Raw genomic sequence first — 27208 nt, 5'->3', positions numbered from 1 at the left:
CAAGCAGATCACATATATTTTACCCTGAAGAACGAATCTTCTGTCTACGCCTCTATCATACTAGAGAGGCCAGAATTGACAACTTGCAGATAGAACGAAAGACTGCTTTGCCATTGTTGACTGCGACGGTCGCACCAGCAAGAGGATCTTTTGTTTCCGACGCAATCATAAATAGTCTACAAAAACCTTCAAAGGCAGTGGTCGGTTGAAAATGGCCAAAGTCGAGGTTCTTGTCCCGTCTGATCTCCTGGGTCCAAAGCCACCAAAGAAGACGCTCGAATCCGATATTTCATTGGCGTCTAAACCCAATGACCTCCCTTTCGACCCTGACGCGCTGAAGCGCAAGTACATGGAGGAGCGTGATAAACGGCTAAAGTACGGCCAAGCGAAAGGTGGTATCAACCAATATCGGCTGGTCGAGCACGACGGCCCTTTCGCCCATTACCTCAAGGATCCATGGGTAGAGCCCGGCTTCAAGCGAGACCCAGTTGACGAGCAAGTTGATGTTATTATTATCGGTGGCGGATATGGTGCTCAACTCGTAGCCGTTCGGCTGATTGAGGCTGGTGTCACCAACTTACGGATCATTGAGAAAGCAGGTGACTTTGGAGGGACCTGGTAAGTCCAAGGCTGCAAGCTTGTCCCCATGTGGCTCAGAGCAAACTGCTCCTGACACGTCAATAGGTATTGGAACCGGTATCCTGGTGCCCAATGCGACATTGAATCGTACATTTACATGCCTCTTCTCGAAGAGCTCAACTATATGCCAACCGAGAAGTATGCCAGGGCTAATGAACTCCTGAAGCACGCCGAAATGATCGGTCGTCGCTGGGGCTTGTACGAAAAGGCACTCTTCCAGACCGAGACGCATGGTCTCGAGTGGGATGAGAAGACGGCACTGTGGACGGCAAAGACCAACTGGGGCGATACCGTCCGGGCAAAGTATGTTATTCCAGCTGCTGGGCCGCTACATCGACCAAAGCTACCTGGCCTCCCGGGAATAGAGTCGTTCAAAGGCCACGCTTTCCATTCATCTAGATGGGACTATAACTACACCGGCGGTGACACAACAGGTAACCTCCACAAGCTCTCGGACAAACGGGTAGGCATCATCGGCACCGGTGCGACTGCCGTCCAAATCGTGCCTCATCTGGGGAAATGGGCCAAGGAGGTCTACGTCTTCCAACGGACGCCATCGTCCATCGACGTCCGGGGAAACCGACCGACCGACCCTGAGTGGGCGGCCTCGCTTAAGCCAGGCTGGCAAAAGGAGCGTATGGACAATTTTAATATCATTGTCAACGGCGGCATCGCGCCCGTCGACCTGGTCAAGGACGGCTGGACAGACATCTTGCACAAACTCCTCGCACGTTGGCAGCCGACTGTGGGCAACGAGCCGGCGAACCCGGAAAAGGCTGCGGCGCAGCGCCAGATCGCAGACTACGAGAAGATGGAGTCTGTGCGGGCGCGCTGCGACGAGGTGGTCAAGGACCCCGTGACGGCGGCGGCGTTGAAGCCGTGGTACAACCAGCTGTGCAAGCGCCCGTGCTTCCACGACGAATATCTAGACGCGTTCAACCGGCCCAACGTGCACCTAATCGACACGGCGGGCCAGGGCGTCGAGGCCATCACGGAGACGGGCGTAGTGGCCAACGGCCAACTATACGAGCTGGACATGCTCATCTACGCGACGGGCTTCGAGCTGGCGACCGAGTGGAGCCACCGGTCCAACATGGAGGTGACCGGCCGCCACGGCAAGACCATCACCGAGTGCTGGAAGGACGGGTCGCGCACGCTGCACGGCTGGACGACGCGCGACTTCCCCAACTGCTTCTGGGTGCAGATCGTGCAGGCGGCGCTGTCGCCCAACTTCCTGCACGTCACGGGTGAGCAGGCCGAGCACCTGGCGTACGTGATCGCCGAGTGCCAGAAGCGCGGTGTCCGCACCGTCGAGCCCACCGTCCAGGCCGAGGAGGACTGGATCAAGACGATCCTCGACATGGCCAAGCTGCGCGCCGAGTTCCTCTCCGGCTGCACCCCGGGCTACTACAACAACGAGGGCACGCCAAATCCGTCGGCCGCCAAGAATGCCAGCTACGGCGGCGGCGCCCCGGCCTTCCTGAACCTGTTGAGGGAGTGGCGGGCCAAGGGGGACTTGGACGGGTTGGATCTGACGTTTGAGAAGGATGAGAGCAGCGCGTCATGACGGTGGTGAGTGGTGGTGACTGTGATGAGATGTTGACATGATTGCTCGACAGACATACCTTTGCATTTCAGCATTACACTTGCTTGACTGATCGATATTTGTTCATGGCTTCGTTGATCTAAGATACTTTCCCAGAAATAAACATGTTACCTCGTCAGATGTAGTAACACTGACATCATCCACACCGTTTTCCCTTTTGCCCCATTCCTGCCTTTGACCGGCGTGATTGCTTAACTAGACACACAGTAGTGTTTGGGGGATCTTTGAACACTTGGACGAAGCACATCCCCGACAGACAGCTTCGCACCTTGGCCGGACCAACCCAGGGCCCCTATAAGGCATCCCTATCCAACACCCCGGATACATGTAAGATACGTATCTAGCTGACCGAGGCCTCCGCCCTGTTACCGGCGGCCTGTTCGGATCCAACTCCCGCGCTTTGAACCCTGACCAGCACCGAGCTGAGTGGCTTGGTGACGAGATATCGACGGCATCGCAGCTCGGCGCCGGGGTCCAGGAGGGAGAGATCGTACCGCCGGAAGAAGGAGTAGAGCAGCAACTTCATCTCGAGAAGGGCAATGTTCTTGCCGATGCACGAGCGGGGACCGGTGCTGAACTGTTTTCGCGCACCAACGGGAGACGTCAGTCGGCATGTACCCAACTCGCAAAGAAACAATCTGGCCACAGGAGGTGATAAGGGAAATGATTTCACTCAACTCCGAGAAAGTACTTGTCCAGCTCCTTGCCACTGTCGCTGCTCACCAGCCAGCGCTCCGGCGTGAAGGACTCGGGGTCGTGGAAGATGCGCCCGTCGTTGTGGATCTGGCACTGCATGACGTTGACCACTGTCCCCGGCGGGATGTGCGTGCCTCCAATGTCGAGGCCCCCTTGCGACGGTGAGAGGCGAGGCAGGGGTCCGGCAAAGGGCGTGGTGAGACGCATGCCTTCCTTGATGCAGGCGTCCAGGTACGGGAGTCTCTGAATGTCTCGGTACAGAGGGGCGTCGCCTAGCGAACTGCCTCGAACCTCCGCGGTCAGTTGCGCAGCGCGGTCTGGGTTCCGGAGGAGGTGGTAGACAATGGCGGTGAGCGAGATGGTGACCGTGTCGGAGCCGGCGATGCTACAGATCGACACTCCCGGTCAGCACATACAGTCTTCAACTTTTGCAACCCTCGCCTCGCTGGTCCACAAAGCTATCGTGACTTACATGTTGGTCGACGCGTTGGTGGCCAGCTCTGCGAACTCGAGCCGTTCGTTGGTGGCCGGGTCTCTGGCTTCCATGAGGGCGCCCAGGATGTCGCCACGCTGAGCGGCGACACCGTCTCTTTTGATCCATCGGTCTTGGACCAGTCTCGTTGTTTCCTTTTCAGAGGACAGATCAGTAAAACTTTGGCTCTAGGATGCCCTCTCTTGACAACGAATGCCACTTGCCTTTTTCACGTACGCGAATCCGCTCTTGAGCTCCCTGAACAGGGAGAAGGGCAGATACTCCACGAGGAGCTGGCACAGCGGCCTCAAGAACGACGGCAAGAGAAACCTCTAAGACCCCCCGAAATGATTCAGCAATCTTTTCCGGGGAGAAGGAACGTGGCCGCGCGAGCCTCTCACCACAAACGTAAACTCGACCCCGTCCGAGATGCAGCGGACAAAGTCGTCGACGACGCCGCGCTGGAGCATGCCGAAGCCCCTGCCGAACGCGAGGTCGCCGATGACGTCGAAGGCGTAGAACTTGAACCACACGGCGGCGTCCATGGGCTGGGCCCGCGCGGCGCACCGGTCCATCTGGCCGAGGAACACGTCGAGGTTGGTGGCCACGACGTGTTCCATCCTGGTCAGGCTCTGCATGCTGTACGTGTGGGCCGCGATGCGGCGCTTGCGTGCGTGCGCCGTGCGGTCCGTCTCGCTGAAGATGGACGGCGTGTGCACCACCAGCGCGTCGTAGTCGGGCGACTTGTCCAGGTAGTGGTCGCCGTAGCCGAGCACCTTGCGCACCGCCTCGGCGCTGCCTGCCACCACGGTGCGGGGCCCGATCCGCACGACGTCGCCGTACGTGCGGTGGGCGTCGAGGACGGCCGCTTCGGTCTGTCCCCTGAAAGCCTGGATGGCTAGCCAGCCGGGCAGGTGGCGGGCGAGCAGCGGGCCAGGGATGTGGCGGAGGGGGTCGACCAGGACGGCGTATACAATGTATGCGACCTAGGGTTGTTGTTGTCGTCAGTTTCCTGAAAACATCCACCGCGACGACTTCAGGGACGGTGTTCACCAGGAGAGCGACCAGCAATGTGATCCGCAGATGGTCCACGCAGAAGTCAACCGCGGTCTTGGTGATTGACTCCATGATGAGTGCAGCTTGAAGAATGGCTGGCGAGGTGATAGCCCAATATCCCCCCCCCATCAGAGAGAATGCCACAAGTGCACCCCCCATTTTGTATATGTCCTCCTCTTGGAATGGTCCTTCTGGCTCAGCGCCGTCCGCCGTCAGCCGTACGAGCCTCGCTCTTTTCGCTCTTTCGCTTGCGTGCGGAGTTTCGTACTCCCACTCATTCTTTATCCCAATCTCAGCTCCGGCGGACGGGGAAGCCGACGTACTCCCGTCCCGACACAGCTTGACAAACTCCACAAATCCGGGGAAAGAAGCCCTCGAATTCTTGAGGCGCGCCATTCAGCATCAGCATTAGAATCAGGCGTGACGTGAGATCTCTGACCTCCAGGGCTCCGATGTCCCCCCGGGCCATGCCTCTGCGGACGGCGGAACGAGGATGAATCGATCCAGCTCGGACTCTCAATAAGGCCGAAGTATTTACAGTAGGTCCAGCCAGAGCGTGAGAGGGAGAGCCAGAGGGGAATACTGACGAGCAGCTCCCCGCGCTTGGGAGCCAAGATTGACTTTTTAGTGTATAACATTTGGGCCAGGGGACATCTAGAAAGGTGATTTTTTTCGGGTCAGGTCTTGTGTCTCCAGAGACATCCTCAACCCTCAAAACTCCACGCGAACCAGGAAAATGGAGGAGGTATACACCCTGTTCTACAACGACTACTCGATCTGCTCCGTGATGGTCCGGTATACCATTGCCCTGACGAGACGTCTTCAAGGCCAGCAGTTGAGCATTGAGGAAAGACCGGTCAACATCCAACAAGGCGGACAGTTGACGGAATACTATCTTTGCGAAGTCAACGCGCGAGGAACAGTACGTCTTCCCTCCCCCCTAAGGGAGGCCAAACGCTCACCAGAGCCGCTCCAGGTTCCGGTCCTGCTGGGACCCAGTTCATCCAAAGCGCTGAAGAAGCCCCTGACCGAAAGCGTCGACATTACATATTTTCTCGCCCAACGTTTCCCCAGCCTCTGTCCACCGCACCTCTCACCGCAGATCCAGCGTCTCATGGCGGAGCTCCACGACATCAACTACTTTTCTCTCACCTACACCCACAAGCCTCAGCGCGCGGCAGACATGGAGAACTCGGTGCTGAAGCTGCTATCCGACCCGACCATCTCGCCTCGGTGGCGCCAGGCTCTGGAGTTCAAGCTCGAGGTGTAAGTCAAGAAGAAGATGAAGAAGCAAGACGTCCATCCCTTTCGGGGCCACCGTTTTCATTCTAGGCAGCCCTGTGGCGCAAGAACTGACGTTTCACCTCTCGCTACAGGGTTCGCGCGACCCGAGCACCGGCACTTACCAAGGAAGCCGTGGCGGAGCAGGAATCCAAAGCATCTTCCTTCCTGTCGCAGATCGACACCCTCTTGGCCGGGGCCGCGGTCGAGGGGAGCGGGTCGCCCTGGATCTTTGGCACTGCGGACCCGACCGCTCTCGACGCCCACGTCGTGCCGTTCGTCGCGCGTTTGATGGACGTCGGGCGGCAGGGCATGCTGCAGGACAGAGTGCGCGCCTACGCCGAGCGCGCATTCGACGCTGAGGCGTGGAGGGAGGCCATGCAGGGTCGGAGAACTGTGCATGCCACCTACCTTTGACGTTTTTCGCGCGAATAGAAAAACCCATCGAGATCTGATCAAAGCCATCAATTGGCCCGAGTAGTTGTACTGCCCGGCTTTGCGACGAGGGATTCCTCGTCCGAGCGACTGCCTTCCTACGGCGCGCCCTTGGTCAATCATAAGATCGCGGACTGGTTGGGAGGTACTCTACCTCCTCATTTACGTTTCGTAGATAGGTGTCTAGGCATATGTGGTGCTTCTGAGCATATACCTAGCTTCCAAAAAAAGAAAATAACCTGCTTTGTCGATTGCCTCGTACACGAGGATATTGTGTATGCATCGCTGGTTTACAGGCACGGATGCAGTAGAAAGAACTTACTGTTCATCACAAGGCCCGGCCAGGCTGTGGGATCACGCTGCACAGCAACTGGAAGATAGGTTTGGTGTTTCTGGTGATACCCCTCGTCACGGCCGTGGCAATATTGGTGCGATCGTGTGCGCCAGGGTTAGCGACCATGAAGCCAGAGAGTCTGGGGCGGGCCGGGATAACGATGAAAACAAGACAAGATTGGAGAAGCGCGTGAAGAAGACTAGAGGTGTAAGGCAGGTGGGCATCGGGCTGTCGACGAGTCAGGGGGCCTTTGTGCAGGATTGGCATCGAGGGGGAACATGTTGTATTCGTAGTGGTTCTCTGATGTAGACTCGGGTACCCCCTCCATCTTGTGCCAGCCACTGTGAAAACCCAGGACTGTGAATGAGTATATCTCAATAGATAAAAGTGCTGCGCTCCGTCAAGAGTTCCTCGTCGTCCTCGTCTATCTCGAGGGGAGTCCACATTTCAAGGGTTGGTTGTCCCCAGAGAGAGGCAGGATGCTATTATCTTCGCAATGGTGAAGATACCAGGCCGATCAGTGATGTAGAAGGAAAGGTTCGGGTTCGAGACGAGAGTGCATAGAGGGTGATTTCAAACCATTTTGCCTGCACGCCGTCAACAACCTTGACGGGACGGAGAGAGTTTTGCGTCAAAACAAGTTCCCGGCTCTTTGAAGCTGGACAAGTATGAGTATGAGATGTGAGTGTCCGTCCTCTTGCGTGTGTATGTACAATGCCTCGATTGGGAGGTGGATGCATTTGCTGAGTAACCAGTTGCGGCCATCACCTAATAACTGGCGGAGGTTTGTCGGACGATTCTCGCATCTCGATTCCGCTGCACGATGATGTCGATGATGTCGACGTTGATGGTGCTGCGCATGACGACAACGACGCCGAGTTTGCGCCGGGGCGGCATCGCGGGAGCTGATTGGCTGTGTCGACGCGGGAATTAATGCGTGCAATGCTGGACCCCTAGGATGCGCACCCCATGGGGAGGGTGTATAAAGATACACCCAGACCTTTGCGGTTTGGCCACCGTTCGAGAGTGGAATGACCCCAAAGCATCCAGCAAACAAACACATCTTCTCAGAAAGACAATAAACAAACACAAACACATCCTCATGAATCCCATCAGTTCAGAAAGCTCATCCGCCCCTCGCAGGTCGATGTCAGACTCCAGCCTGCCAGCACCACTGCAAGACCTCGTTGACAAGGCGGAGAAGGAGAGAGACCTGTACGAGGATCCCTGGAGTCGGATGTAAGTGGCGCTGATAATTGCCTCTCCCTTGTATATGGATCCACATACTAACACAGGCTACTATAATAGTCCAGGTCCACAGGCTTCGAAACAAGTCAACCAGCCAGAGAAGCCCAGCAAAGAACAAGGCAGCAAGCGATCAATACTCAAAAAGCCTCGTCTGCCGGCCTCGCTGCAACGTCTGATCGACAAAGCTGAGGTCGACAGGGAGGTCTATGAAGATTCTTGGTCTAGAATGTAAGTATTGAGATTGCCAACTCTGTGTGCATGGCGAGGTCACTGACACGCTTCCGCATAGTCCACGAGCCCTAGGCTGGGGAAAATATAGCAAAAAACAAGACACAAAGAAGCCGGTAACAAAGGCTTGAGGCGAGGACAGCTGAGTTGTACAGCACTCGAGGATGCTGTCTCCATACTCCAATCACAACTTCTTCGCGACCTATGACCGCTTGTCACAAACCAGACGATGACAATTCGCTGAACGAATCAAACGAACCAACAAAGCAAAGATGACGTCCTTGCTTTGACCAGCACGCCGAGAAGGCAATTTGCTGTTGCGCATAATAATATGTGCTGTTATCAGGGACCGAAGACCGACGCCATCTCCTGGCTGATACGTTGGTCCAACCATGGCGTCGAGGTTGATCCGTCATGATGGAGGCCACTATCAGATGGAACGAGGTCTCGGATGTATGACTAGACTAGAACCGGGGCAGTTCTTTGGGTGCGCTCCGGTTTTGATAATAATAACCCAGACCTCTCTGCATGATCCTGCTCTGTGCCGTCGGTGGTGCTGTTAGGTCACAGTTAACAACGCAAATGTTTTGAGAAATGTTGGGCAATATCAGCTGGTGAAGCTGGTGAATTTTCCATTCTGCTGGGCACGCGACATAACGAAGAGAATCGTCGGCTGATTGGCGGCGCCACACGCCGGGTGCCCAGGCAGTGGCGCTGCACGATCCCGGATATGGCGTTGGTATCTTGCCTATCTGTATGAAGGATCAAGTAGTGGTGGAAAATCAGTTGAACTGCTTGCTTGCCGTCAGACCCATCGGCCTAGCATCGATGTGTCGGTCTTCGAATTGATCGCAATCACCAGAAACTCTTGGCTGTCCTGAAGAGGTCTGCGCTTCGAGCGTTTAGGCGAACTGCGAACCTAGACCAGGTTCTGCTTTCAGGGAGAAATACTCCGGAGGTTCTTAGCCTTCCCCAAAGAACCAGGGATCATGTTTTCTTCTGGAGCTTAGGTACGCGCTTTCTTAGAGGCTTGCTCGTAACTAGTACCCAATGACTATCCAGTGTGAAGGCTATTCTTGTCATGGCATGCTTAGCGGGAGGGAGGGGGGCTCAAACGCACCTCGACAGTGGCTGTACCCGTACTTTGTACCTGGTTGAGCTAAGGGGGAACTTCCCCAGTCTAGACTTACATATTCATGGACCCATCACCAGCTACCAAAAGGCAGGCGGTACTCGCAACATCCCCTGGAGGACGGTTGGGTGTGAAATGTAGACCTTCCAAACCCTTCTGGCTGGCGAACGTTCTCTGCTCGCCAATATTCTGGACACGTAGGCGTCTGATCGATCAAGGCCGAGCCCTGTGCGTACATAGGCTGTCGCCCATCGACCTGTGGAGGTTCATATTTGAGACGCTCTGTCCTCCCACACCACCCGCCGTATCCGTGACCCCGTAAGATATCAACGGGTAAGTTTACTGTGCCGACAACCCGAAGAATCTTTTCACCAGGCCTGGAACGCGCATCGACCTCCGCAAAACGTCGATCGACATGAGCCAAGTCAAGCCCTCTGGCCAAGTTAAGCATTCCGAGCCGTGTCGTCTATTGACATAAAGACACGAAGAAGAAAATTTCTGCAGGAACTCATCTGGCTTTGAGATTGGACATGCTTATCGTGCATCAAGCTCCCCGAGGGCTTCAGTCGACAGTGTCGGCTCGCGTAAGCACATAGCATGACTGATAAAGGTGGTGAGGATAGAAATTTTTCACAGCTCGGAGTTCGAGAAATGGCCCAAAGCCCAATCAGGTAGCCGCAAAAGCAGGTTCGATCGATCCAAGGGAGCGATTCCTCTCCATGCCAACAGACGTCCAAGCATCTCCCCTCAGACACATTCCTGCCGTATCTGAAGCCAACGAGAGTGATTGTAATTGCTCATCTGTTCTCGTGACACCACACACCGGAAGTCTCCAGGACGGACTCTTCACCAAGGACTGTCTGTCCTAATACCAAGACGGTCGGCGTGCCTTTAACTTGATTAACAGCATGCAACAAGCGAGATTCGACTGCCGGGCCGTGTGTGGTGCAGAAGGGGGGAAGGGAGGAGGAGGACGGCCGTGGGGAGGAGATCCTCTCTCCGGCGTCGGACGGTGGGCTTCTGGAGGGGCCGTTCAGGGCGTTTGAGGTCGTTGTTTGGCCGTCATGGCAGCCCGAAGCTGTGCTCAAGCCGTGCTCAAGCCTCAAGGATTGCAGGCTCCACAGGGCGAAGACAGAAGAAAGTTGTTGACAAGATGAGAAGCCGCTTCAACCTCAGCATCTTGTCCTGCTTATCCCGACGTGCCCCGTGTCATTGGCCCGTGCCGCAGAGATATGAGGCTTGGCACATGTCTTGGCGAGGCTCCACTGATAAGAGCAAGGCCAGCAAGGCTCGCTAATCTTACAATCTCGCAACCTCAGCGGCACCCGGGCAGTCAACCACGAGGCGTATTCAGGGGGCCATACGAACCCATTTGATCCAGCTATTTGCATCGTCTTTGCTCCCAGCCAATCTCGGCCCTCCATCTATCTCTATCAACCAGGCCTAGCCTCAGGACCACCACTATCAAGTCGGCTGCCCTGTCCCCTTCGAGGAAAGGTCCGCACGCCTCCCGTGTCTAAGGGATCCAGAATGAACAGAAAAAATTCTCGTGCCTCTCGCTTCGAGGTCAAACATAGCACATTTGACAACACCACAAGAGCAATGGAGACCTGTGAACTGTGGGATCTAGCGTGGAGGTGGTCTGGCGACGAAAAATTTGCCACGCGCATTCTCGCCATGGTGGACTCTGCTTCCGATATCCGGTGAGAGACTCTCCAGGTATATAGTAGGTCTTGTCCTGCTGCGTCTCCACAACTCTTCTCTCCATCAAGACTCTCTTGTCCCGCAGGGTGATCCTCTCCAGATTCGACTTCCAACATTGTCTCTGAGTCTACGACCATGGCGTCAGTTGCAGTCCCGGTCGCCGTACGTTGCTCCTCGATCCTCTCTCTGAGGTCTCTGTGCTAACCTCAGCCCCCAGCCGGAGTTCAACTCCAGCATGGCCAACGGAGGCAATCCGCAGGTGATAGACGTCAACCTGCCTTACACCGGCCTCGAGTACCACTACGTCTACCAGGTCATCATGGGATGTCTCGTCTTCGTGATTGTCCCCGGTATCGGTCTGCTCTACGGTGGTATGACGCGCAGGAAGTCGGCCTTGGCCATGGTGTTCCAATCCCTGACGGTTATGGCTGTTTGCTCCTTTCAATGGGCCTTTTGGGGCTTCTCCCTCGCCTTTTCTCGAACTGGCGGGCCTTTCATTGGCGATTTGAAGAACTTTGGAATGATCAACGTAAGAAATGCCCGCAAAAAGGACCCGCAAAACTCCCACGGCAAAAGACTTACCTTGTGATTCTAGGTCATGGCCGCGCCGTCCTGGGGTTCCGCTGTCATCCCCGACATTGTCTTCGCCTTCTATGAGTTGATGTTCTGCGCCTGCGCGACCATGATCGTTGTCGGCGGCTCGTTCGAGCGTGGCCGTGTCCTTCCGTCTATCATCTTCGGCTTTTGCTGGGCCACCCTGTGCTACTGCCCGATTTCCTACTGGACCTGGAATGCCAACGGCTGGCTGTTCACCTTCGGTGCTCTTGACTTCGCTGGTGGTGGCCCTGTCCACATCTCCAGCGGTACTGCCGGGTTGGCCTACGCCCTTGTCCTCGGCAAACGAAGCCGATATGGCGAGAAGCACGTCTACAAGCCCCACAACGTCACCATTGTTTTCCTCGGAACCACCCTCATTTGGTTCGGATGGTTTGGCTTCAACGGCGGTTCAGCTCTGAATGCCAGCATTCGCGCCATGATGGCCATCTGGAACACCAACTTGGCTGCGTCAACTGGTGTCGCTGGTTGGGTCCTGATGGACTACATCAAGCACCGCAAATTCTCCGTCATTGGCGCTTGTGAGGGTGTGATTGCTGGTCTTGTTGGTATTACACCTGCGGCTGGTTATGTGTCTGTCTGGTGTGGAGCTGCCATTGGTTTCATCACCGCCATTGTAGTCAACCTGTTCGAGCCCGTCAACGAGTGGCTTCACATTGATGATGGCTTGGAAGTCTTGTGAGTACCCACTGTATCTGTGACTGTTGTTGACCTGCCACTGACAAAATATTCACAGCAAATTGCACGGAATCGGTGGCATGTGCGGAGCATTCCTCACCGGTATCTTCGCTTCTGCTTCTGTCTCGTCTCTCGACGGCGTCACCATCGCTCAAGGAGCCATCGATGGCCACGGCGTGCAGGTTGCTAAGCAACTCGCCGAAATCGCCGCCATTGCCGGCTGGTCCTTCACTCTCTCGGTCATCATGCTCACTATCCTGAAATACATTCCCGGCTTGCACCTGAGAGTGACGGATGAGGTGGAAATTATCGGTCTGGATCTCGACCAGTTCTCCGACGAGCTCATTGGCGAGTGGTCGTTGTTCCAAGATGAAGCCTCGGTGCGTCGCAGCTCGATTGCTCAGATCAACGCTCAGATCACCCAGGGTGTTGCACCCGCTGGATCATCTACTCCGCAGTCTGAGAGCGTTACTGGAGAAAAGGAGACGGCCAAGGCTAGCGCTGAAGGGCAGCAGTGATTGTGCTGCATGCGAGCCTAGTCACCCCCGATGGTCTTGTGTGGTTGTGCTGTATTCGGATGTGTCACTTTATATACCCAGATATGTAGGAGCTTCCATAGGTTGAGCGAGGAGTGGAATCAAAAATTGTCACCATTGTAATGCAATTGTTTGTCACATTCTTGCGCAGTAATGATTGTAGAGAAGTTGTATTGACCAACCTTGGTTAGTATCGAACTCAGGTGGTTGTAGACGAGGCTGAAATGGTGGGGGTTGACGGCCGCAGCTGCGGGGGTGACGGTGACGGTGACGGTGACTCGTTCGATGACATTTCTCCGATGGTGCCAGCGTTGCGTGCCCCTGCCCGTTGGCTTCGTCTCCAAAATCACTGTACCTCACAAACATACATGATACATACACCGCCTGCTACAAACGAAGAGGAGTTTGGGAGAAAATATATCTTGCTTTTCCACTTTCCGGCCCTTTGGCCACCCCTGCCCCACGTCACCTGTTACAAATACATAGTATCTCGACCTGCGTTCCCAACAAAGCCTTCAGCTCGACCGGTTCAGCCTCGTTCCCGCACTCTGAGGTGCCTGTGCCGCCCAAACCAAGTTTCCTACCAGCCCACACCGTTTGCCTCCCACAATGTTCGCAGCGAAGAGACTAGGGAAGGTAAGTGACTCCCGGTCTGCAGACCTAGCTGTCTTTCAGAGTACGGACTAACCACTTCCCCCTACGTCGCAGGAACTGGTCAAGGTAATAGTCACATGCCACCCCAAACTACACCGAAGGGTTTCTCGTCCGAACACCCTCGATGAGCCGGCCTCGTCCTGCCTCTGCTGGCCTCCCGATCTCCCAAACACCCGTTCTGACCCGTGGTATCACGTCTAGGCGAAACAAAAACTCCCTCCCGGCATCGAGCTGGTCAAAGCAGACGACTTCCGAGAATGGCTGGTCGACATACGAGTCCTGGACGCGAATCCTCTGTACATGAACCAAGTCTTCCGCCTCAGTTTCCTATTCTCGGAGTCCTACCCCATTGGTACGTGCCAACCTCGGAGATGAAGAAAAGAGAATGAAAACATAGCACGCAGAAGAAGGACAGCGTTTGGACTGACATGGGATACCTGAAATTTTCACAGAAGCGCCCGAAGTCGTCTTCATCAAGGTGCCACCCGCCGCAACCGACCCCGCGATACCGCAACAGCAGGCACAATCCCAGACCCCCTTTGCCGGCCGCCCCATCCCGATCCACCCTCACATCTACTCCAACGGCATCATCTGTCTCGACCTGCTGGGCTCGGCCGGGTGGTCGCCCGTGCAGTCCGTCGAGTCCGTCTGCATGAGCCTGCAGAGCATGTTGACGGGGAACAACAAGAACGAGAGACCTCAGGGCGACGAGCAGTTCTGCCAGAGCATGGGCGTCCGCGGGCCCGACGGCTGGAGCGGCTACAAAGGCAACGGCCGGGGCAGAGGCTTGAGGGATGTACGATTCGCTTACGACGACGACACGGTATGAAATGACTACGACAACAACATGACGAGCATGAAGGCGTTGGGAGTAACGGAGACGATGTCGCTGGCTGGCCCTGGTTGGCGGTTGGTGGTTGGGAGGTCGATTGGCGTCAGGACAAGACAGAACCTCTCCATCAATATTCAGACGTTTCCAAAGTCGGGAAGTCACGCAGATCATGCAAAACTACCTGGGCGCTACAAGACTTGGGGGCATTCCTGGGCTATATACCCTTCTTTCTATTCTCATCCTGCCTTGTGTTCTTGGTCCGGGCCTTGTTTGGGAAGGAAAAGACGCAGAGGTGCAAGGCTCAGGGATACGGGAGCCATCTCTGTTTCGCCAGCATCGTGACAGGGCATGGGATGGCATGGCGTGGCGTGGAATGGGCATGGTACATGGTGCAACGCGGCATGGTATAACACAGAATGACACGGATGGTATGGTCCTCACGGAGGCGACTCCAGGCTTGGACATCGACGACACCTGCTGTATCCATGCAACCGGATTGAATTGGAGCCGGAGCCGAGCTGCTTCATACGATACGTAGGTATGGATATGACTAACGATACCAAACCGATTTGCAACCATGAAATAAAAACGGCGTCTTGAGCTGCTCATTACTACCTAGTAGTACCTATGTATGGATACCTGGTCATGCGTACGACTCCGCAATGATTTCTGTGGGTGAATTGACCTGGAACGAGACCTGATTGTGAAAAACCGCTATCGCTTTCGCTGTCACTGCTGCTATCGCCGCTATGCTGAGAAGAGACACAACCTCCCACTCCTGCAAAAAGCTGGGCTTGTGTTGACGTATTCTTTTGCTTTGGGATCATGTTCGTCCTACAACCAAATACCAGCCACGGTTGGGTTCCTCGCACACATTCCGTCCCTTTCCAATATACCAAGCCAACCCATTCCGCCCAACATCCATGAACGGTCGGTCAGGACTAGTCAAAATCCGCAGCCCTCGCTCTGCCGTCGCCACCTCGTCTGTTCGGGCTCGGGCTCGGTGACCATCGTCTCCTTCCTCCTTTGTTTTGGATCCCTCGCGCAGGTAATGGAGACCTCGACCTAGACGCTGATCGTCCGCTGATACTAGACGAATTCCTTCTCCTTGGGGGAGGTGCTCTCCGTCGTGGCGGGGTCAAACTTCGACTCCTGCTCCTGCTCGGCGAATATCTGTCGGCTTTACGCTTCGGCGGGGGGGACCGCGACGGCGAGCGCGACAGACTGCGGCTTGGGCTCCTTCTGGGTGCTGGCCGACGGCTGAACCGCGGTGGTGTACGTGATCTGGATTTACGTCTTGGAGGTGAGAAGTTGCGCTGACGAGATGGATGCACTGCAGGACTGGCTTGGCGTGGTGGTGGAGAGCGGGATCTGGACCGTGACGTCGAATAACCGCCCTGGCGCCGAGCCGGAAGACGACGCGGAGGCGGCGAGCGAGAATCACCAGAGTAACCACTGTACGATCCTGAGCGTGTACGTGCTCGTCCCCGCGGAGGGCCGGTGTCGCGTCCTCGCTTTGGTGACGGGCTTCGAGAGACGGAATAGGAGCGCGATCGTCGTCTCGGTACAACCCGTCGTGCGGGTGAACGAGAGCGAGAGCGCGATAGTGACGAGCTGTAGCTCCTTCCCCTTCTGTTGGCACCGCGAGGGGGAGGTGGAGATCTTGATGGTGAATCAGATACACGGTGGCGGCGAGTCTTCCCTGTCAACCGGTCATCTGGAGTTAACGACCGAGACCTCCTCTCCGCTCGTCGAGGCGGACTTCTTGAGGATGACCTGCTCGTCGTATAGCTAGAATAGCTTGAATATGAACTGACGCTTTCAGAGTCCGAAACATCATCCTTTGGTGCCGGAAGGGCAGGTGGTTCAGCTTTCGGTAAATTCTTGAGGTGTTCGCGCATTTCCTCCGTGAGGGCGCCCATGCCGATGGACGTGAAGTAGTTGATGGCGAACCGTGTGTTGCGAGGTGTATCTGTTGGGAAAAGTCCTGAAAAGCTGGGCCGGAGAATATCGTCCTTCATCCTCTTCTGAAGCTCAGGCAGACCCAAAGCTTCCGCCAGATCCTGGAACAGTATCTTGATAAAGATACGACTGCTGGAAGTTGTCTCTTCTTCGTTGAGATGGACCACGGAAAACACGTGCCAGCCAATGGCATCGGTAGCTAAAAGATGTCCAAAGAACCGAGCAATGTTCCGTAGCCGATTTGTCTCGTAGCGATGGATTGTGTCGTAGTATTGGGCAAAGGACTGTTCAAACAAGTCCGTCCAAAGCCGATTAAGCTTGGCAAACCTTTCACCGACGAGGCCAAAGAATTTCGAGTATGTCTTCTCCTGGGAACAGCATTCAATGATCATGGACGGTAGCTCGGATTCCTGGCCCGCCGGGAGTTGGATTTTCATCAGCTTGTGACAGGCTTCTTCGAAATCGAGGCTGGACATGATGGTTAGGTAGATTGTCCTTCGCAAATTGACCAGGTCTGTGTTCGTTTGATCTTTGATTTCCAGGGCACGTTCTTGTTCAGCCTCTTCATCCTCTGAACTCTCATCCGAGCCACTCTCGTCACCATCTTCCTCGTCGCCACTTTCTTCCCCGAGAATTTCGGCTTTCAATTTTCGATACGCCTCTTCGTGTTCTTCCCACTGTGAGTCGTACTTGAAGATGTTCAATGAATCTTGAACATCAATATCATCATCAAGATCGACTTGGTGTGTAATTTGGTCTTCCTCCTCCACGAGATCGAGTTCCTCCCGAATGGCCGGATTGTCCTTGTATCGATCCTTCCTGACCTGGAACAGCACTTCTATCATGTATTGGACTCGTTTGTCGATGTCAGCTTCATGTAAAATGCTCCGAAATTGATCAAACACAGCCAATGCGATAGGTGGGCTCATCTCTTCCAAGTGTTGGCCCACTTCCCGAGTCAAACCAACCGCAATTTCCACGGAGTCATCAGTTGGCTTGTGCAGAAGCAGCAAAAGAAGCTGTGCAGCGAGAGTCTCATGCGCCACTTGTTGGTTGCACAGGTGAGCGATGAAAGTGGTGGAAGACAAGCAGACTGCTTTGTCGTTGCGCTTGAAAGCCTTTCGAAATTGAACAACAAGCCGGTTGAGGAGTAGCTCTCCAACTTGAGGGAGTTTGGTGTTCACAATTGCTGCCATCGCCGCATAGATGGGGGTGAAAGGTAGAGAAGCGGCCTGCGCCTTCATGATGCTCCGACAAAACAATCCTCGACCGCGGACCAGATTTTCGCCAAACAGTTCCGGGACAATGTGCTTGATGTTGGAGACATTGACCTTGTTGATGAGACCGTTGATTGATTTCTTCAAGGCCTCCCAAGCCATTCGCTGATACTCCTTGCTCGACTTGTCGGTAATCTGTGACTGTAATGCACGCAGTTTCGCAGGAGGTATATAGGTGCCGCCCGATCGCATCGTAAGTAGTTTCTCGTACTCTGCTTTTGCGGCCGCCTGTTTTTCTTCCGCAGTCAAGGGTTTCCGTCTTGCTTCATCTGCTTCTCTGGGCTTGAACCTCGCGAGCAGTTGTCTCTCCCTCTCATCCATCTCACGCTCTGGTTCTGCCCCCTTTGGTTTCCGCTCATCACCGTCTTCGATGGGCGCAGGTCGGCGGCGTCGAGGAGACGGCGACCGAGACGGAGGTGATCTCTTTCTGGGTGCTGAAGGGCCGGGAGAATAGGAACCACCTGGAGGAGGGGTGGGGAGGCGGACGGCGGACGACAGTAACATGGTGTCCGCCATGGTGATGAAACCAGAGATCCGAATCGATGGCTACAGGGTTGTTAACTTCATACCTTCAAAGTCACCTTGTCGGTGAAGGCGAAGACATCTCGTTTCGAGGTTTGCGGCGAAGGCAGCGGCAGGCAAATCGAAAGTTGATTTTCAAAAATCGGAACCGGAAAAACTCCTCCGGGGCCGTTCCCTTTTTGGGCTATCCAGCGAAGTGACATTTTCCGAGAACGCGACTGCGTGTTCAATTCTGTCCGCGTGTCAAACATTTCAACTCGACTATACAAGCCTTCTCTTGTAAGATTTGAGCTCTCAAGGGCAGAATCTACAAACAAGAAGCAAATTGTGACGAGATGGTATTTTCTCACCCCGCCAGGCCGCTCGTTCAATCGACATACTAATTGTTCTCCTGTGCACAATAGCTGGACAAACTTGTGGGTATGGCAATGCTCGTGGTAGCGACCACAGTCTTCTTATATTACACATTATGGACCTTGTTCATGGTACAGTACCTTCCACAGACATGAGGCTCCCGACTAAGCTTTGTTGCAGCCCTTTGTGGACGATGACCATCCGCTTCAGAGTCTGTTCCCACCTCGCGTCTGGGCAATCCGAATCCCTGTCATTCTCACCCTACTTGGGTCGGCGGTAGTAGGGACGTTCCTCGCTATGGTCATGATCAGAAGCAATAGAAAGAAGGCGGCAAAGGCGAGAGCCGCTGCGGCGAAGAAGTCAAAATGAAAGAGCAGGAGGCAGAGAGGGATTTCACACCCATTCCTCAGGCTATTGGCAATTATACAGCCATCATGGGCTTGTTGACATCGACAAGTCGGACATTGACACTCACCTCTCCGTACAACAGGAGTAGCCGGTTTTTGAATGAACGCAGCTTTCCCCTTCGCTCGGTAAAGGGTCGGGTGGACTGCACCATCGTTCGATGTTCGGGACTTGATGGTGGTTGCATTCATTCATATGCCTGAAAGTCGACAATGGATCATGTACCTAAGAGCCGTCGATGGAGCCAATATCTTGGATAAATGGAAGCCTTTCACAAAAACTCTTTGCTCGGCCCGGAGGATGCATTTTTGTGGCTGAAAAATCAGTCTAGCCCGCCAACTCAGACATGACATTGCGCCTTGTTACAGTCTTAACTTCTGTTTGGGGCGTCCCTCTGTTGTTGTCCTGATTGGGGGAGAAATGAATGACTGCATTGGAGGAGTTTGGAATGTGAGTCAGGCGCAGTGTCTAACGAGATGAGATGTTCCTCCCACATCTCCTCCAAAGCTGGCTGCGAATGGAATCGCTCAAGGAGGCATCTATGAACCCAAGAGAATTGATGTTGAGGACAATTGATCTTCTGGCTGCCTCAGAGTCGGAGTGTGGGAAGATCTCTGTGTGACGACCGTCCCTGAGGCCGGAATCTGCCAACAGCCTTTACTATTTTGGTGACTCGTGACTCGCCCAGCCACATCCCGTGGCCCTGGACAGTGGGCACGTCTCCCCCGCACGGTGCTGCAAGTGACCGCCCCGGGTGCTTGGGATTCAGTGACCATTCAGACGCCCGCGCAGCGCCCCGTTGCCGATAAGCAGGCCACTAGAGTTCACCTGTGAGGCCTCCTGACTCAACTACTTGATTGCTGAGGGCCTCTGTACGTAGCTGCTCTCACCAAGGTACTTATAAGTGATGCCACCTGACTGACTCTGACTACCACCATTCCTTCTGCTGAGCCAGACAAAGAACAAGACAAGATACCTATAAGTCCTTCGTTGCACACTGCCCATCCGTCCCTCCTTTAATCCAAATACGTAACCGCTGGTGCCGCTGGTGACAAGCTGATCGCCACTCGAGACCACCACTCCTCACCTATACTCTCTCCAACCGACGCGTCGAATAACCCCGCGCCGGTCCCTCGATTCAGTCCTGAGCAACTGCACAGCGTCCTTACACGTACTGCGGATTTGATCCCTCTTCCTGCAGATTCAACCTTGCTGCTCGGACAGAGTAGTCAGCTAAGGTCTCACACGGTGTCCCACCCCAGATCTTGAATGCCAGCATCCAACAAGCCAGCCTCCGTCGAGTCCAGGAATTCAGAAAGAGAAGGCTTTCAAACCGTGGTAGACCAAGATCCTCCCGCCTCAAAAGCAGGAAAGCGGAAGACAAAGAATGCTGCTGTCAAACAGCTGTCCAGCCTCGATCATGCCGAAAAGACTGTCGAGTCAATGGGCCAATCTCAACAACCCCCTGTTTCCTCAAACCCTCCTTCCATCCTGGGCCAACTGCCCCAAACATTTCCTTCGAACAGAAAGATCAGTCCGTTCGACGTCCTGAACGACGCGAATGCTTCCCAAAAGGTGTCTGATGAGCACACTCCCCCAGCAGACAACTGGGCCCGGAGCGCTGCCCATGGGAGAACTCCACCTATCGAACCCATTCCTGGTCTAAATACAGGCGGCTCTCCCCCTTATGAGCCAGGCTTCAGTAGCCGAGGCGTCTTCAATAGCAGAAGTCCTCCCATCTCTCCTCCATTGCGGAAGGCCCGGCCAGTTAGTTACAGCAGTGCTATACCTCCGCTCCCGACTCACTCGAGAATCTCGACATCGCCCTATGGCTACGGCATGACTGCCTATGGGTCTCCGCCTGCCCCACCTCATCTCCCTCAACAGCATTTCTATGGGCCTCATGATGTTGACTTGGGCCTACATCCTCCGCATACGCCTCTGCCAGAACCTGTGCCACTGAAGTTCGGTCGGCTTCCAGGTTCAGGAAACGAGTTCCGTGAGGCTGCTTTGCTTGCTGTTGACGGCGAATTGCATGTTGTTAGCTACAATGGCGAGAAAATGGAACATGTGGGAGCGCTCAGCGGCGTGCAAGGTACTATACTTGATGCCTCGCTGCTTACATGGAATACTTGCGAAACCCCGTTCGCAGACTACAGGCCTCTAGTCGCGCTCACCATCTTTGGGCCGAGTGAGTCCCAATCTGGTTCCCCTGCTCAAGAAGACCGACCCTTCCCTGGTAGTCACCATAACCCTTTCGAGACGAAGGTGGTGATATTTTCGGTGAGCAAAGGCTGTCAGGTCGCAGAGCTATTGAGAGTGCAAACGCTCACGGAGAGCTTCCCCGGAGTACCTGCAAGCATTAGTCCAGCAGCAAATCTGAAGGTCTATTCGAGCGGCAACTTTCTTGTTGTTGCTTCCGGCGACAGCGGGGAAATGTTTGTCTTCTCCATTCGACAAGGAAAGGAGTCCGCGGTATTTGAATGTTTAGGCAAGTACTGGACCACGATACAACCTCAACTTCACCGGAGGGATTCCTCTTCTCACGGCCCAGGATCGGATGCAGATGTTTCACCTGCCGACCTCGGTCGTGGCCCAGATAGCCAGACTCTCCCGATTCTCAGTCTTAACGGGCGATGGCTTTCTTTTTGTCCTGCAAGCACACCCTCGCGAAGATCCATTGGGGCTATCTTGGGTGATTACGTGGTGCATAATAAAAACTCCAATATTACGGCTGGGACGGCTCCTTCGCGACCTTTGCCCAACTGCGATGTTGAGTCTCCCGATGTCGACACATTCCTCAGTAAGGTCGCCAAAGGATTCGCCCAGGAGGCGGTAAGGGGCGCGAAATGGATCAGCGAAAAAGGCATGCAGACCTGGCAGAGTTACTGGAAAAGGGACACGGCCAGCACCAACATGCAAGCCGCTCCATCCTCCAGTCCCCCAGTCTACCCTCCCCAGCTCGGTCTGGCACAATTTCCGCCTACTCACGCTATTGACCAGCAAGGCATGTCTAAGGACCCGGATCTAGTCACGATAATCGACTTGAAGCTGCTCCAAGACAACCATGGCCGGAAACCCACCTCCGAATCCAGCCCAATGATCACCTTCCAACCACCGGGAGGCTGTAGTTTTCTGTCATTCATGCCAACTGGTCTCGGCATTTTGACAGCCAATCGCAAAGGTGACGTGCAGTACATCTGGGATCTGATGCAGATCAAACATGTCAGAGTTTCAACAACTTCAAATTCTGCTGAAAGCGGACGCGTGCGGCAGATTGCACGCTACGAACGCTTGAGTCCTTCTTCCATCGTTGACGTTGCTTGGGATGGCCCAACAGGCTGCCGGTTTGCCATTCTGACGAAGAATCGAACCATTCACCTTTTTGACTTGCCCAAAGCTGCCTTTCAATGGCCGCCACCTCCCACCAAAAAACATCGGCCGACTTCGGCGCCGGTTGACCCCTCCCAGGTAAAGGCAGAACATGATCCTGCCCCGCCCGGGGGGTTCTTTGCCTCTGCTATGAGCATTGCAGGTAGAACACAGCCGATGCTTGCAAGCCTTCGCGGGAGGGCACCAAGTATCAACAGTGGAATGGCTGGGATGGCCCCGTCAGGGATCGGTTTCGCCTCTACAACCACAATCAAAAGCGGTAGCAGGGCGGTGGCGGCTGGACTTAGCAAGTCTCTGGGTGCCGCTACTGAGACCGTTACCAGTATACGACACGCGAATCAGAGCAGGCTTCATCTGAAGATCCCAGCCCGGGTGGGAATTTTCTGTTGGTTGCGGCGTGACGGGAAGCCAGTATTATCCATTCTAGACGAGAGCAACATCAAGAATTACTACGTACGGATGACAAAGCCTAGAGAGAATCGTCAGATGGAGACGGTGTCCGTATTCGATGCACGCAGGGCTGTCGCAATAAAGCTCCCTAAGGCCGCGGAACTCGCTGCAGATCTCCCCACGAGAAATCGCCCAGATGAAGTACACGGGGACGGCAGTGAGGGCTCTGCACTGCTCAGCTTCTGGAAAGTCCGACCTACCAGAGACGGAGGTTCGAGGACGCCGCACCCGCTCGCTTCAGCCGAAATCGAGACCAATGCGCCGTACCAGCCTTTCCATTCCGACCGAAGAGTCACCATTTCCCTATTTCCAGATAAGGTAAAGACTCGGCTTGAGGGCTATTCGACTACGAGGTCTGGCCAGGCTCCTGTCACGGAGACTCCCAGTTCAATATCGCAGCAGAAGTGGGTTTTTGGCGACCAGGTTCTCTCATATGCACAGAACATCAGCAGCCAGCACGCCGTAGACGAAGGCTCTATCATCTATCGAGAAACGACCGTTTTCTCTGGGAGTACGTCTTTGGCCACAGGCCCTACCGGAATGTTGGAGGATGAGATACCTCAAGCCGTTAGTAACACTAAGAAGAAGAAAGGCAAGAAAAATCGAGCGCAGGCCCGGTTGTTTGAACACGACAATGCAAGCGACAGCATGATGGATTTTGCGGCGCAGGATGCCCCTTTTGAGCCGGACGAAGACTTGCTGAGAGGCGATAGTCCCCCTTGAACGTCGTGGACTGCGTGCGGATAGTGCCTCGACCATTCTTTGTCAGTTGCGCTGCTCGATTGATGGTGTCTAGTTTCCGATGAAGAGCCAGCTCTAGCTAATCGGTGCTTTTCATAGCCTTGAGTGCAGCCTGATGGGCTTTCCGCCTTGGGCCGGCAGATGGGGTCGTCCATTCATCATCCTCTTTCTGCCAGGTCGTACGAGCATTGTGGGATCTGCTTTTCTGCTGATAGCATCAGAACACGCATTTCTGGCCTTAGTTAGCAATCGCACAAGCACTTTGCACTTCGCCACATTCACAACGAGTCCTGTTTCTCTACTGGCTACTCTGCAAGCACCTTCCAGGCCAGCTTTGAGCCGCCTGAGCATGAGAAGCAATCTGTTTCCACCATTCGCTCTTGGTGTTTGCCATTATTGTCTGGTTTCCCCCTTGACAAGACGCACAACTTGTTACCTCATCCCTACAATTTACCGTGCCTGCCATCGTCCCCCCATGGATGACTTAAAATCGACGCCGAAGCTACCACCGTGGTTGTCGGTTACCTTTTACCCTACGCTTCAATGGATCCTTCGACAAGGACCAAGGTCACGAGCCATTGACTCCAACATCACTCGCACCCTCATACTCTCTGATAGAGGCAAAGCCTGCACGGTACACCGCATCGGTGCCGTCCGGAACTCGTCTGAGGGAGCAGCAGCCTAAAGAATTTGTGGCAGAGGACTGATCGCGCGGCTGGGGGCGACAGATCTAAACACTTCTGCAGGGGATCCAGGCAGCTTGCCGTAGGGATTGCCACCTGTGTCGTTTGGGCGACCACTGAGGATGTCAATTACGTCCTTGATGGGCCGCCAATATTCGTTGATCTGGCGACGTAAAGCCCAGTCCGTCTCGGTCGCTTCCAAGCCGTAGTCGCTGCCCATGGGACTGAAGACGGCTTCCGATCCCTGGATACCGATGATGGCCGCGTTCAGAGGATTCGCATTGATTTCGTCTTGGCTCTTGCCGGCGAAGTTGTCTTCGAGGAACTGCATGCACTTGATGGCCAACTTGAAGGACCGGATGCGGTCAATCGGCGAGGGCTTCATGCCCTGTTGGTAATGGGCGGGAACTGCAGCGCGGGCGTCGAATCTGCCTTGGGCCTCGACATTGATCACGTCGGCGATCATCTGTGTGGTGTAAGTTTGACTTGCGCGCTCGTTGCGGAGGATGATCTTCCCCGCCCGCGAGGCGCCCTTGTCGTCCTGGAAGTCTTCACGGATAAAGTCGATGTCCCGTAACAACATGCGCATGTTGATGCCATCCTCTGGCGTGTAAACGGCTAAAGCACCAACGGCAAGACCTGTCATGGTGGCCAGATAGCCAGACTTGCCACCCTGGGTTTCGACCACAAACACTCTTCTCCGCGAGGCCGACGCCGACTGCCGGATCACGTCACAGAATCCTACCAGGGTGTTGAGGCAGGTGTCGCTGCCCAACGAGTACTCGGTCCCGGGGACGTTGTTGGAGATGGTGGCGGGCAGGACCAGGAGTGGAATGCGGAAAGAAGGATACTTGTCTCTGTTGTTCCTGATCTGGCTGGCGGAAGTGAAAGCCTCGAAGCCGCCGATCAAGAAGAGGGCGTCGAATTTGTACAGGTCAAAGCAGTAAGCCGTCTTTGCGAGATCTTCGCTCGGTAGACTTCGGTTGGTGCCCAGCTCGGAGCCGCCTTGGTTGACCCAACCGTCGACATCAATCCACTTGAGTTCTCGGACCGAGCCCACCGGTTCATCGTCGTGGTGTCTCTGTAGTCCCGGAAAGCCATTGTATATCGCCAGCGGGGTGTGCCCGCGAGACAGGCAGTAAGCCACGGCGGCGCGAGTGGCCGGATTCATGCCGGCCGCGGGGGCGCCAATGTGGATGATGGCGATGCGCATGTGCTTTTCCGGGGGCAGTCGCAGACGCGGCCTCTCCTCGCTGGTGGACGTGGTGAGCTTGTAGCTGTCAAAGTAGTCCTTGAACTCGACGTCGCGGAGCTTCATGGCCTTGGTCCAGTCCTTGTCCTGGACGGCCGCGCCCGCGGACTTGGTCAGGCGCACGCACTCCTGCAGGTCGGAGCGCAGGATCTTGTTCTCGCGCACCGTGACAACGGGCGAGGGCGTGTCCGGGGTGGCCTCCAGGAGGGCCTTGACGGCCTCGACGCCCTGGAGGGTGGCGAGCCAGCGGTCGTAGTACGAGGGCATGCCGCCGCGCTGGATGTGGCCCAGCACGGTCTTGCGGGTGTCGAGGTCGAGCTTCTCGGTCAGGGCCTGGACGACCTGGTCGGCGGTGATGCGGTTGAGCTCGACGTCCTGGGCGCCCTCGGAGATGATAACGATGGTGCGCCGCTTCCCCCGGCCGCGGTGGCTGGTGACGATCTCGCACATCTCCTCCTCCCAGTCGCTGCCGGGCGGCTTCTCGGGGATGAAGACGTAGTCGGCACCCGTGGCGATCGCGGCCATCAGCGCCAGCCAGCCGCAGTGGCGGCCCATGACCTCGATGACGAAGCCGCGCATGTGCGACGCCGCCGTGTCGAAGACGGCGTCGACCATCTCGCAGATCCGCTCCAGCGACGAGTAGCACCCGATCGTCGCGTCCGTGCCGGAGAAGTCGTTGTCGATCGACCCGACCAGCCCGCAGATGTTGAGGTGCCGGTAGGGCGTGATCTGGTCGGGCGCGAGCTGCTGCGTCTGCACCAGCTCGTCCAGCAGGCTGGGCCACTCGGCCCGGAACCGGTCGGCGCCCGTCAGGCTGCCGTCGCCGCCGCAGACGATCAGGCCCGAGATGCCCTTGAGGATCATGTTCCTCGCGGCCCTCAGCCGGCCGGCGCGTTCGAAGAACTCGCGGCACCGTTTCGTGCCGATCAACGTGCCCCCCAGCGAGAGGTAGCCCCGGACGTCGTCCCAGTACATGCGCTTGATCGCGTCCCCGCCGCGCACGAGGCCGTCGTACCCCTCGAGGATGGCGTAGGCCTCGCATCCCATGTGGATCGACATGCGCACGACCGCCCGGACCACCCCGTTCATGCCCTGCGAATCCCCGCCGCTGGTCATGACCCCGATTCGCCTCGTGCTAGAGGATGCGGTGCCCACGCTGAACTCCATGATGTGGTTGTCGTTGACACGATGAAGTTGGAGCGAGTCTTGGTCAGATATCCCTCGGGCGGTGGAATGTCAAGCGGCACGCTCAGAGAGCAGGACACATCCGTAGAAGGTGTTTGGTAGGAATGTGAGATGGTAGAGAGCATGAGGCGAAGAAGAGAGAAAGAGAGAGGAAGAGAGAAGCGTACAATCTGGCCGAGGGCTCGACATAAATTGTGCCTTTGGTGAATAGCCACACCATCACACCACGTCCCTTTGCAGGATGCTTGGTCCTACGCCCACTCACTTGTGTTTGAGACGATCAAGGCCATTGCTGAGGACCACCGGCGCTCTCCTCTGCATTCCCTGTGTAATCCACCTTGGGACACGCACCTACCTTCTCATGGGATAACGAGGCGCACGATGGTCTCTCATCTGTCGTGATGAAGGATGTTCTCTTTCTTTGGTGGAGAAACTGGGGGATCGAGACTCGGCTGAAGCCTGACGATTTTGATTAGTCCAAAGTTCCACCTCGACATCATCTGATCTTCGCCTGTGGCGCGGCCGTTGCCGGTGACCGTCTCACACTTCTCTTGCGTCTTTATGGCTTGCTGGCCGTCTTGGGTCCTGTGGTGTGATATAACTTGTGCCTGTCTGGTGTCTAACAAGGTCCAATGCGCAATGTCTAATGTCCAATGTCCAATGTCCGATGCCGAGTCCGTCTTGTTCAGGGATGGTCAGGAGCTTCGAACTCAGTTGGCGGTTGCTCGGTCAGTCAGTCAATCCGTCGAAATATGTGCTCCATACTGACTGCAATGCGCAGTCTGCGATGCATCATATCCCGGTACAGACACATAAATACTCTTGACACGATTCCCTA

General features: G+C 55.4%; 8 protein-coding genes across 9 annotated transcripts; 5 read left to right on the top strand and 3 right to left on the bottom strand.

Moving 5' to 3' along the window:
* Positions 1–211: 211 nt before the first annotated feature.
* Positions 212–2206, top strand: PV07_03998 (uncharacterized protein; the record flags this gene model as incomplete). Its single annotated transcript, XM_016390766.1, has 2 exons — positions 212–618; positions 685–2206. The coding sequence occupies 2 exons, from the start codon at positions 212–214 to the stop codon at positions 2204–2206; spliced, it is 1929 nt and encodes a 642-aa protein (XP_016252668.1).
* Positions 2207–2501: 295 nt separating this feature from the next.
* On the bottom strand, positions 2502–4541 carry PV07_03997 (uncharacterized protein; the record flags this gene model as incomplete). Its single annotated transcript, XM_016390765.1, has 6 exons — positions 2502–2822; positions 2924–3326; positions 3414–3593; positions 3651–3745; positions 3815–4399; positions 4467–4541. The coding sequence occupies 6 exons, from the start codon at positions 4539–4541 to the stop codon at positions 2586–2588; spliced, it is 1575 nt and encodes a 524-aa protein (XP_016252667.1). The 3' UTR covers positions 2502–2585.
* Positions 4542–7547: 3006 nt separating this feature from the next.
* On the top strand, positions 7548–8979 carry PV07_03996 (uncharacterized protein). Its single transcript, XM_016390764.1, has 3 exons — positions 7548–7758; positions 7828–7995; positions 8057–8979. Exons 1-3 carry the CDS (start codon positions 7622–7624, stop codon positions 8124–8126), a joined length of 375 nt encoding a protein of 124 aa, XP_016252666.1. The 5' UTR covers positions 7548–7621; the 3' UTR covers positions 8127–8979.
* Positions 8980–10451: 1472 nt separating this feature from the next.
* PV07_03995 (uncharacterized protein) lies at positions 10452–12783 on the top strand. Its single transcript, XM_016390763.1, has 4 exons — positions 10452–10993; positions 11049–11360; positions 11427–12124; positions 12183–12783. Exons 1-4 carry the CDS (start codon positions 10967–10969, stop codon positions 12640–12642), a joined length of 1497 nt encoding a protein of 498 aa, XP_016252665.1. The 5' UTR covers positions 10452–10966; the 3' UTR covers positions 12643–12783.
* A 204-nt stretch (positions 12784–12987) lies between these two features.
* Positions 12988–14817, top strand: PV07_03994. 2 transcript variants are annotated; one of them, XM_016390761.1, is made up of 4 exons: positions 12988–13296; positions 13369–13380; positions 13516–13666; positions 13767–14817. In XM_016390761.1, the coding sequence occupies exons 1-4, from the start codon at positions 13270–13272 to the stop codon at positions 14141–14143; spliced, it is 567 nt and encodes a 188-aa protein (XP_016252663.1). In that variant the 5' UTR covers positions 12988–13269; the 3' UTR covers positions 14144–14817. The 2 variants fall into 2 exon arrangements, with proteins under 2 accessions (XP_016252663.1, XP_016252664.1); XM_016390762.1 differs by having other exon boundaries at positions 13369–13666.
* On the bottom strand, positions 14736–18018 carry PV07_03993 (pre-mRNA-splicing factor cwc22). Its single transcript, XM_016390760.1, has one exon. It carries the CDS (start codon positions 17899–17901, stop codon positions 15088–15090), a length of 2814 nt encoding a protein of 937 aa, XP_016252662.1. The 5' UTR covers positions 17902–18018; the 3' UTR covers positions 14736–15087.
* A 1487-nt stretch (positions 18019–19505) lies between these two features.
* Positions 19506–23775, top strand: PV07_03992 (uncharacterized protein). Its single transcript, XM_016390759.1, has one exon. The coding sequence runs from the start codon at positions 19936–19938 to the stop codon at positions 23230–23232; it is 3297 nt and encodes a 1098-aa protein (XP_016252661.1). The 5' UTR covers positions 19506–19935; the 3' UTR covers positions 23233–23775.
* On the bottom strand, positions 23016–26777 carry PV07_03991 (6-phosphofructokinase). Its single transcript, XM_016390758.1, has one exon. It carries the CDS (start codon positions 26350–26352, stop codon positions 23932–23934), a length of 2421 nt encoding a protein of 806 aa, XP_016252660.1. The 5' UTR covers positions 26353–26777; the 3' UTR covers positions 23016–23931.
* Between the last annotated feature and the right edge of the window lie 431 nt (positions 26778–27208).

Source organism: Cladophialophora immunda (genome assembly GCF_000835495.1).
Source record: "Cladophialophora immunda strain CBS 83496 unplaced genomic scaffold supercont1.2, whole genome shotgun sequence".
Classification (NCBI taxonomy): Eukaryota; Fungi; Ascomycota; class Eurotiomycetes; order Chaetothyriales; family Herpotrichiellaceae; genus Cladophialophora; species Cladophialophora immunda.
The sequence above is the reverse complement of the archived record's forward strand: the minus strand, read 5'-3'. Positions and strand labels throughout refer to the sequence as shown.

Bases quoted from the DNA above. Each gene is read 5' to 3' on its own strand.
- PV07_03992 (XM_016390759.1), top strand. From the start codon at position 19,936: ATGCCAGCATCCAACAAGCCAGCCTCCGTCGAGTCCAGGAATTCAGAA.
- PV07_03991 (XM_016390758.1), bottom strand. From the start codon at position 26,352: ATGGAGTTCAGCGTGGGCACCGCATCCTCTAGCACGAGGCGAATCGGG.
- PV07_03994 (XM_016390761.1), top strand. From the start codon at position 13,270: ATGTTCGCAGCGAAGAGACTAGGGAAG. The intron at 13,667-13,766 runs GTACGTGCCAAC...AAATTTTCACAG, and splicing joins CTCGGAGTCCTACCCCATTG to AAGCGCCCGAAGTCGTCTTC.
- PV07_03995 (XM_016390763.1), top strand. From the start codon at position 10,967: ATGGCGTCAGTTGCAGTCCCGGTCGCC. The intron at 10,994-11,048 runs GTACGTTGCTCC...CTCAGCCCCCAG, and splicing joins CAGTTGCAGTCCCGGTCGCC to CCGGAGTTCAACTCCAGCAT. The intron at 11,361-11,426 runs GTAAGAAATGCC...TTGTGATTCTAG, and splicing joins AGAACTTTGGAATGATCAAC to GTCATGGCCGCGCCGTCCTG.
- PV07_03993 (XM_016390760.1), bottom strand. From the start codon at position 17,901: ATGGCGGACACCATGTTACTGTCGTCCGCCGTCCGCCTCCCCACCCCT.
- PV07_03996 (XM_016390764.1), top strand. From the start codon at position 7,622: ATGAATCCCATCAGTTCAGAAAGCTCATCCGCCCCTCGCAGGTCGATG. The intron at 7,759-7,827 runs GTAAGTGGCGCT...CTACTATAATAG, and splicing joins GAGGATCCCTGGAGTCGGAT to TCCAGGTCCACAGGCTTCGA. The intron at 7,996-8,056 runs GTAAGTATTGAG...GCTTCCGCATAG, and splicing joins GAAGATTCTTGGTCTAGAAT to TCCACGAGCCCTAGGCTGGG.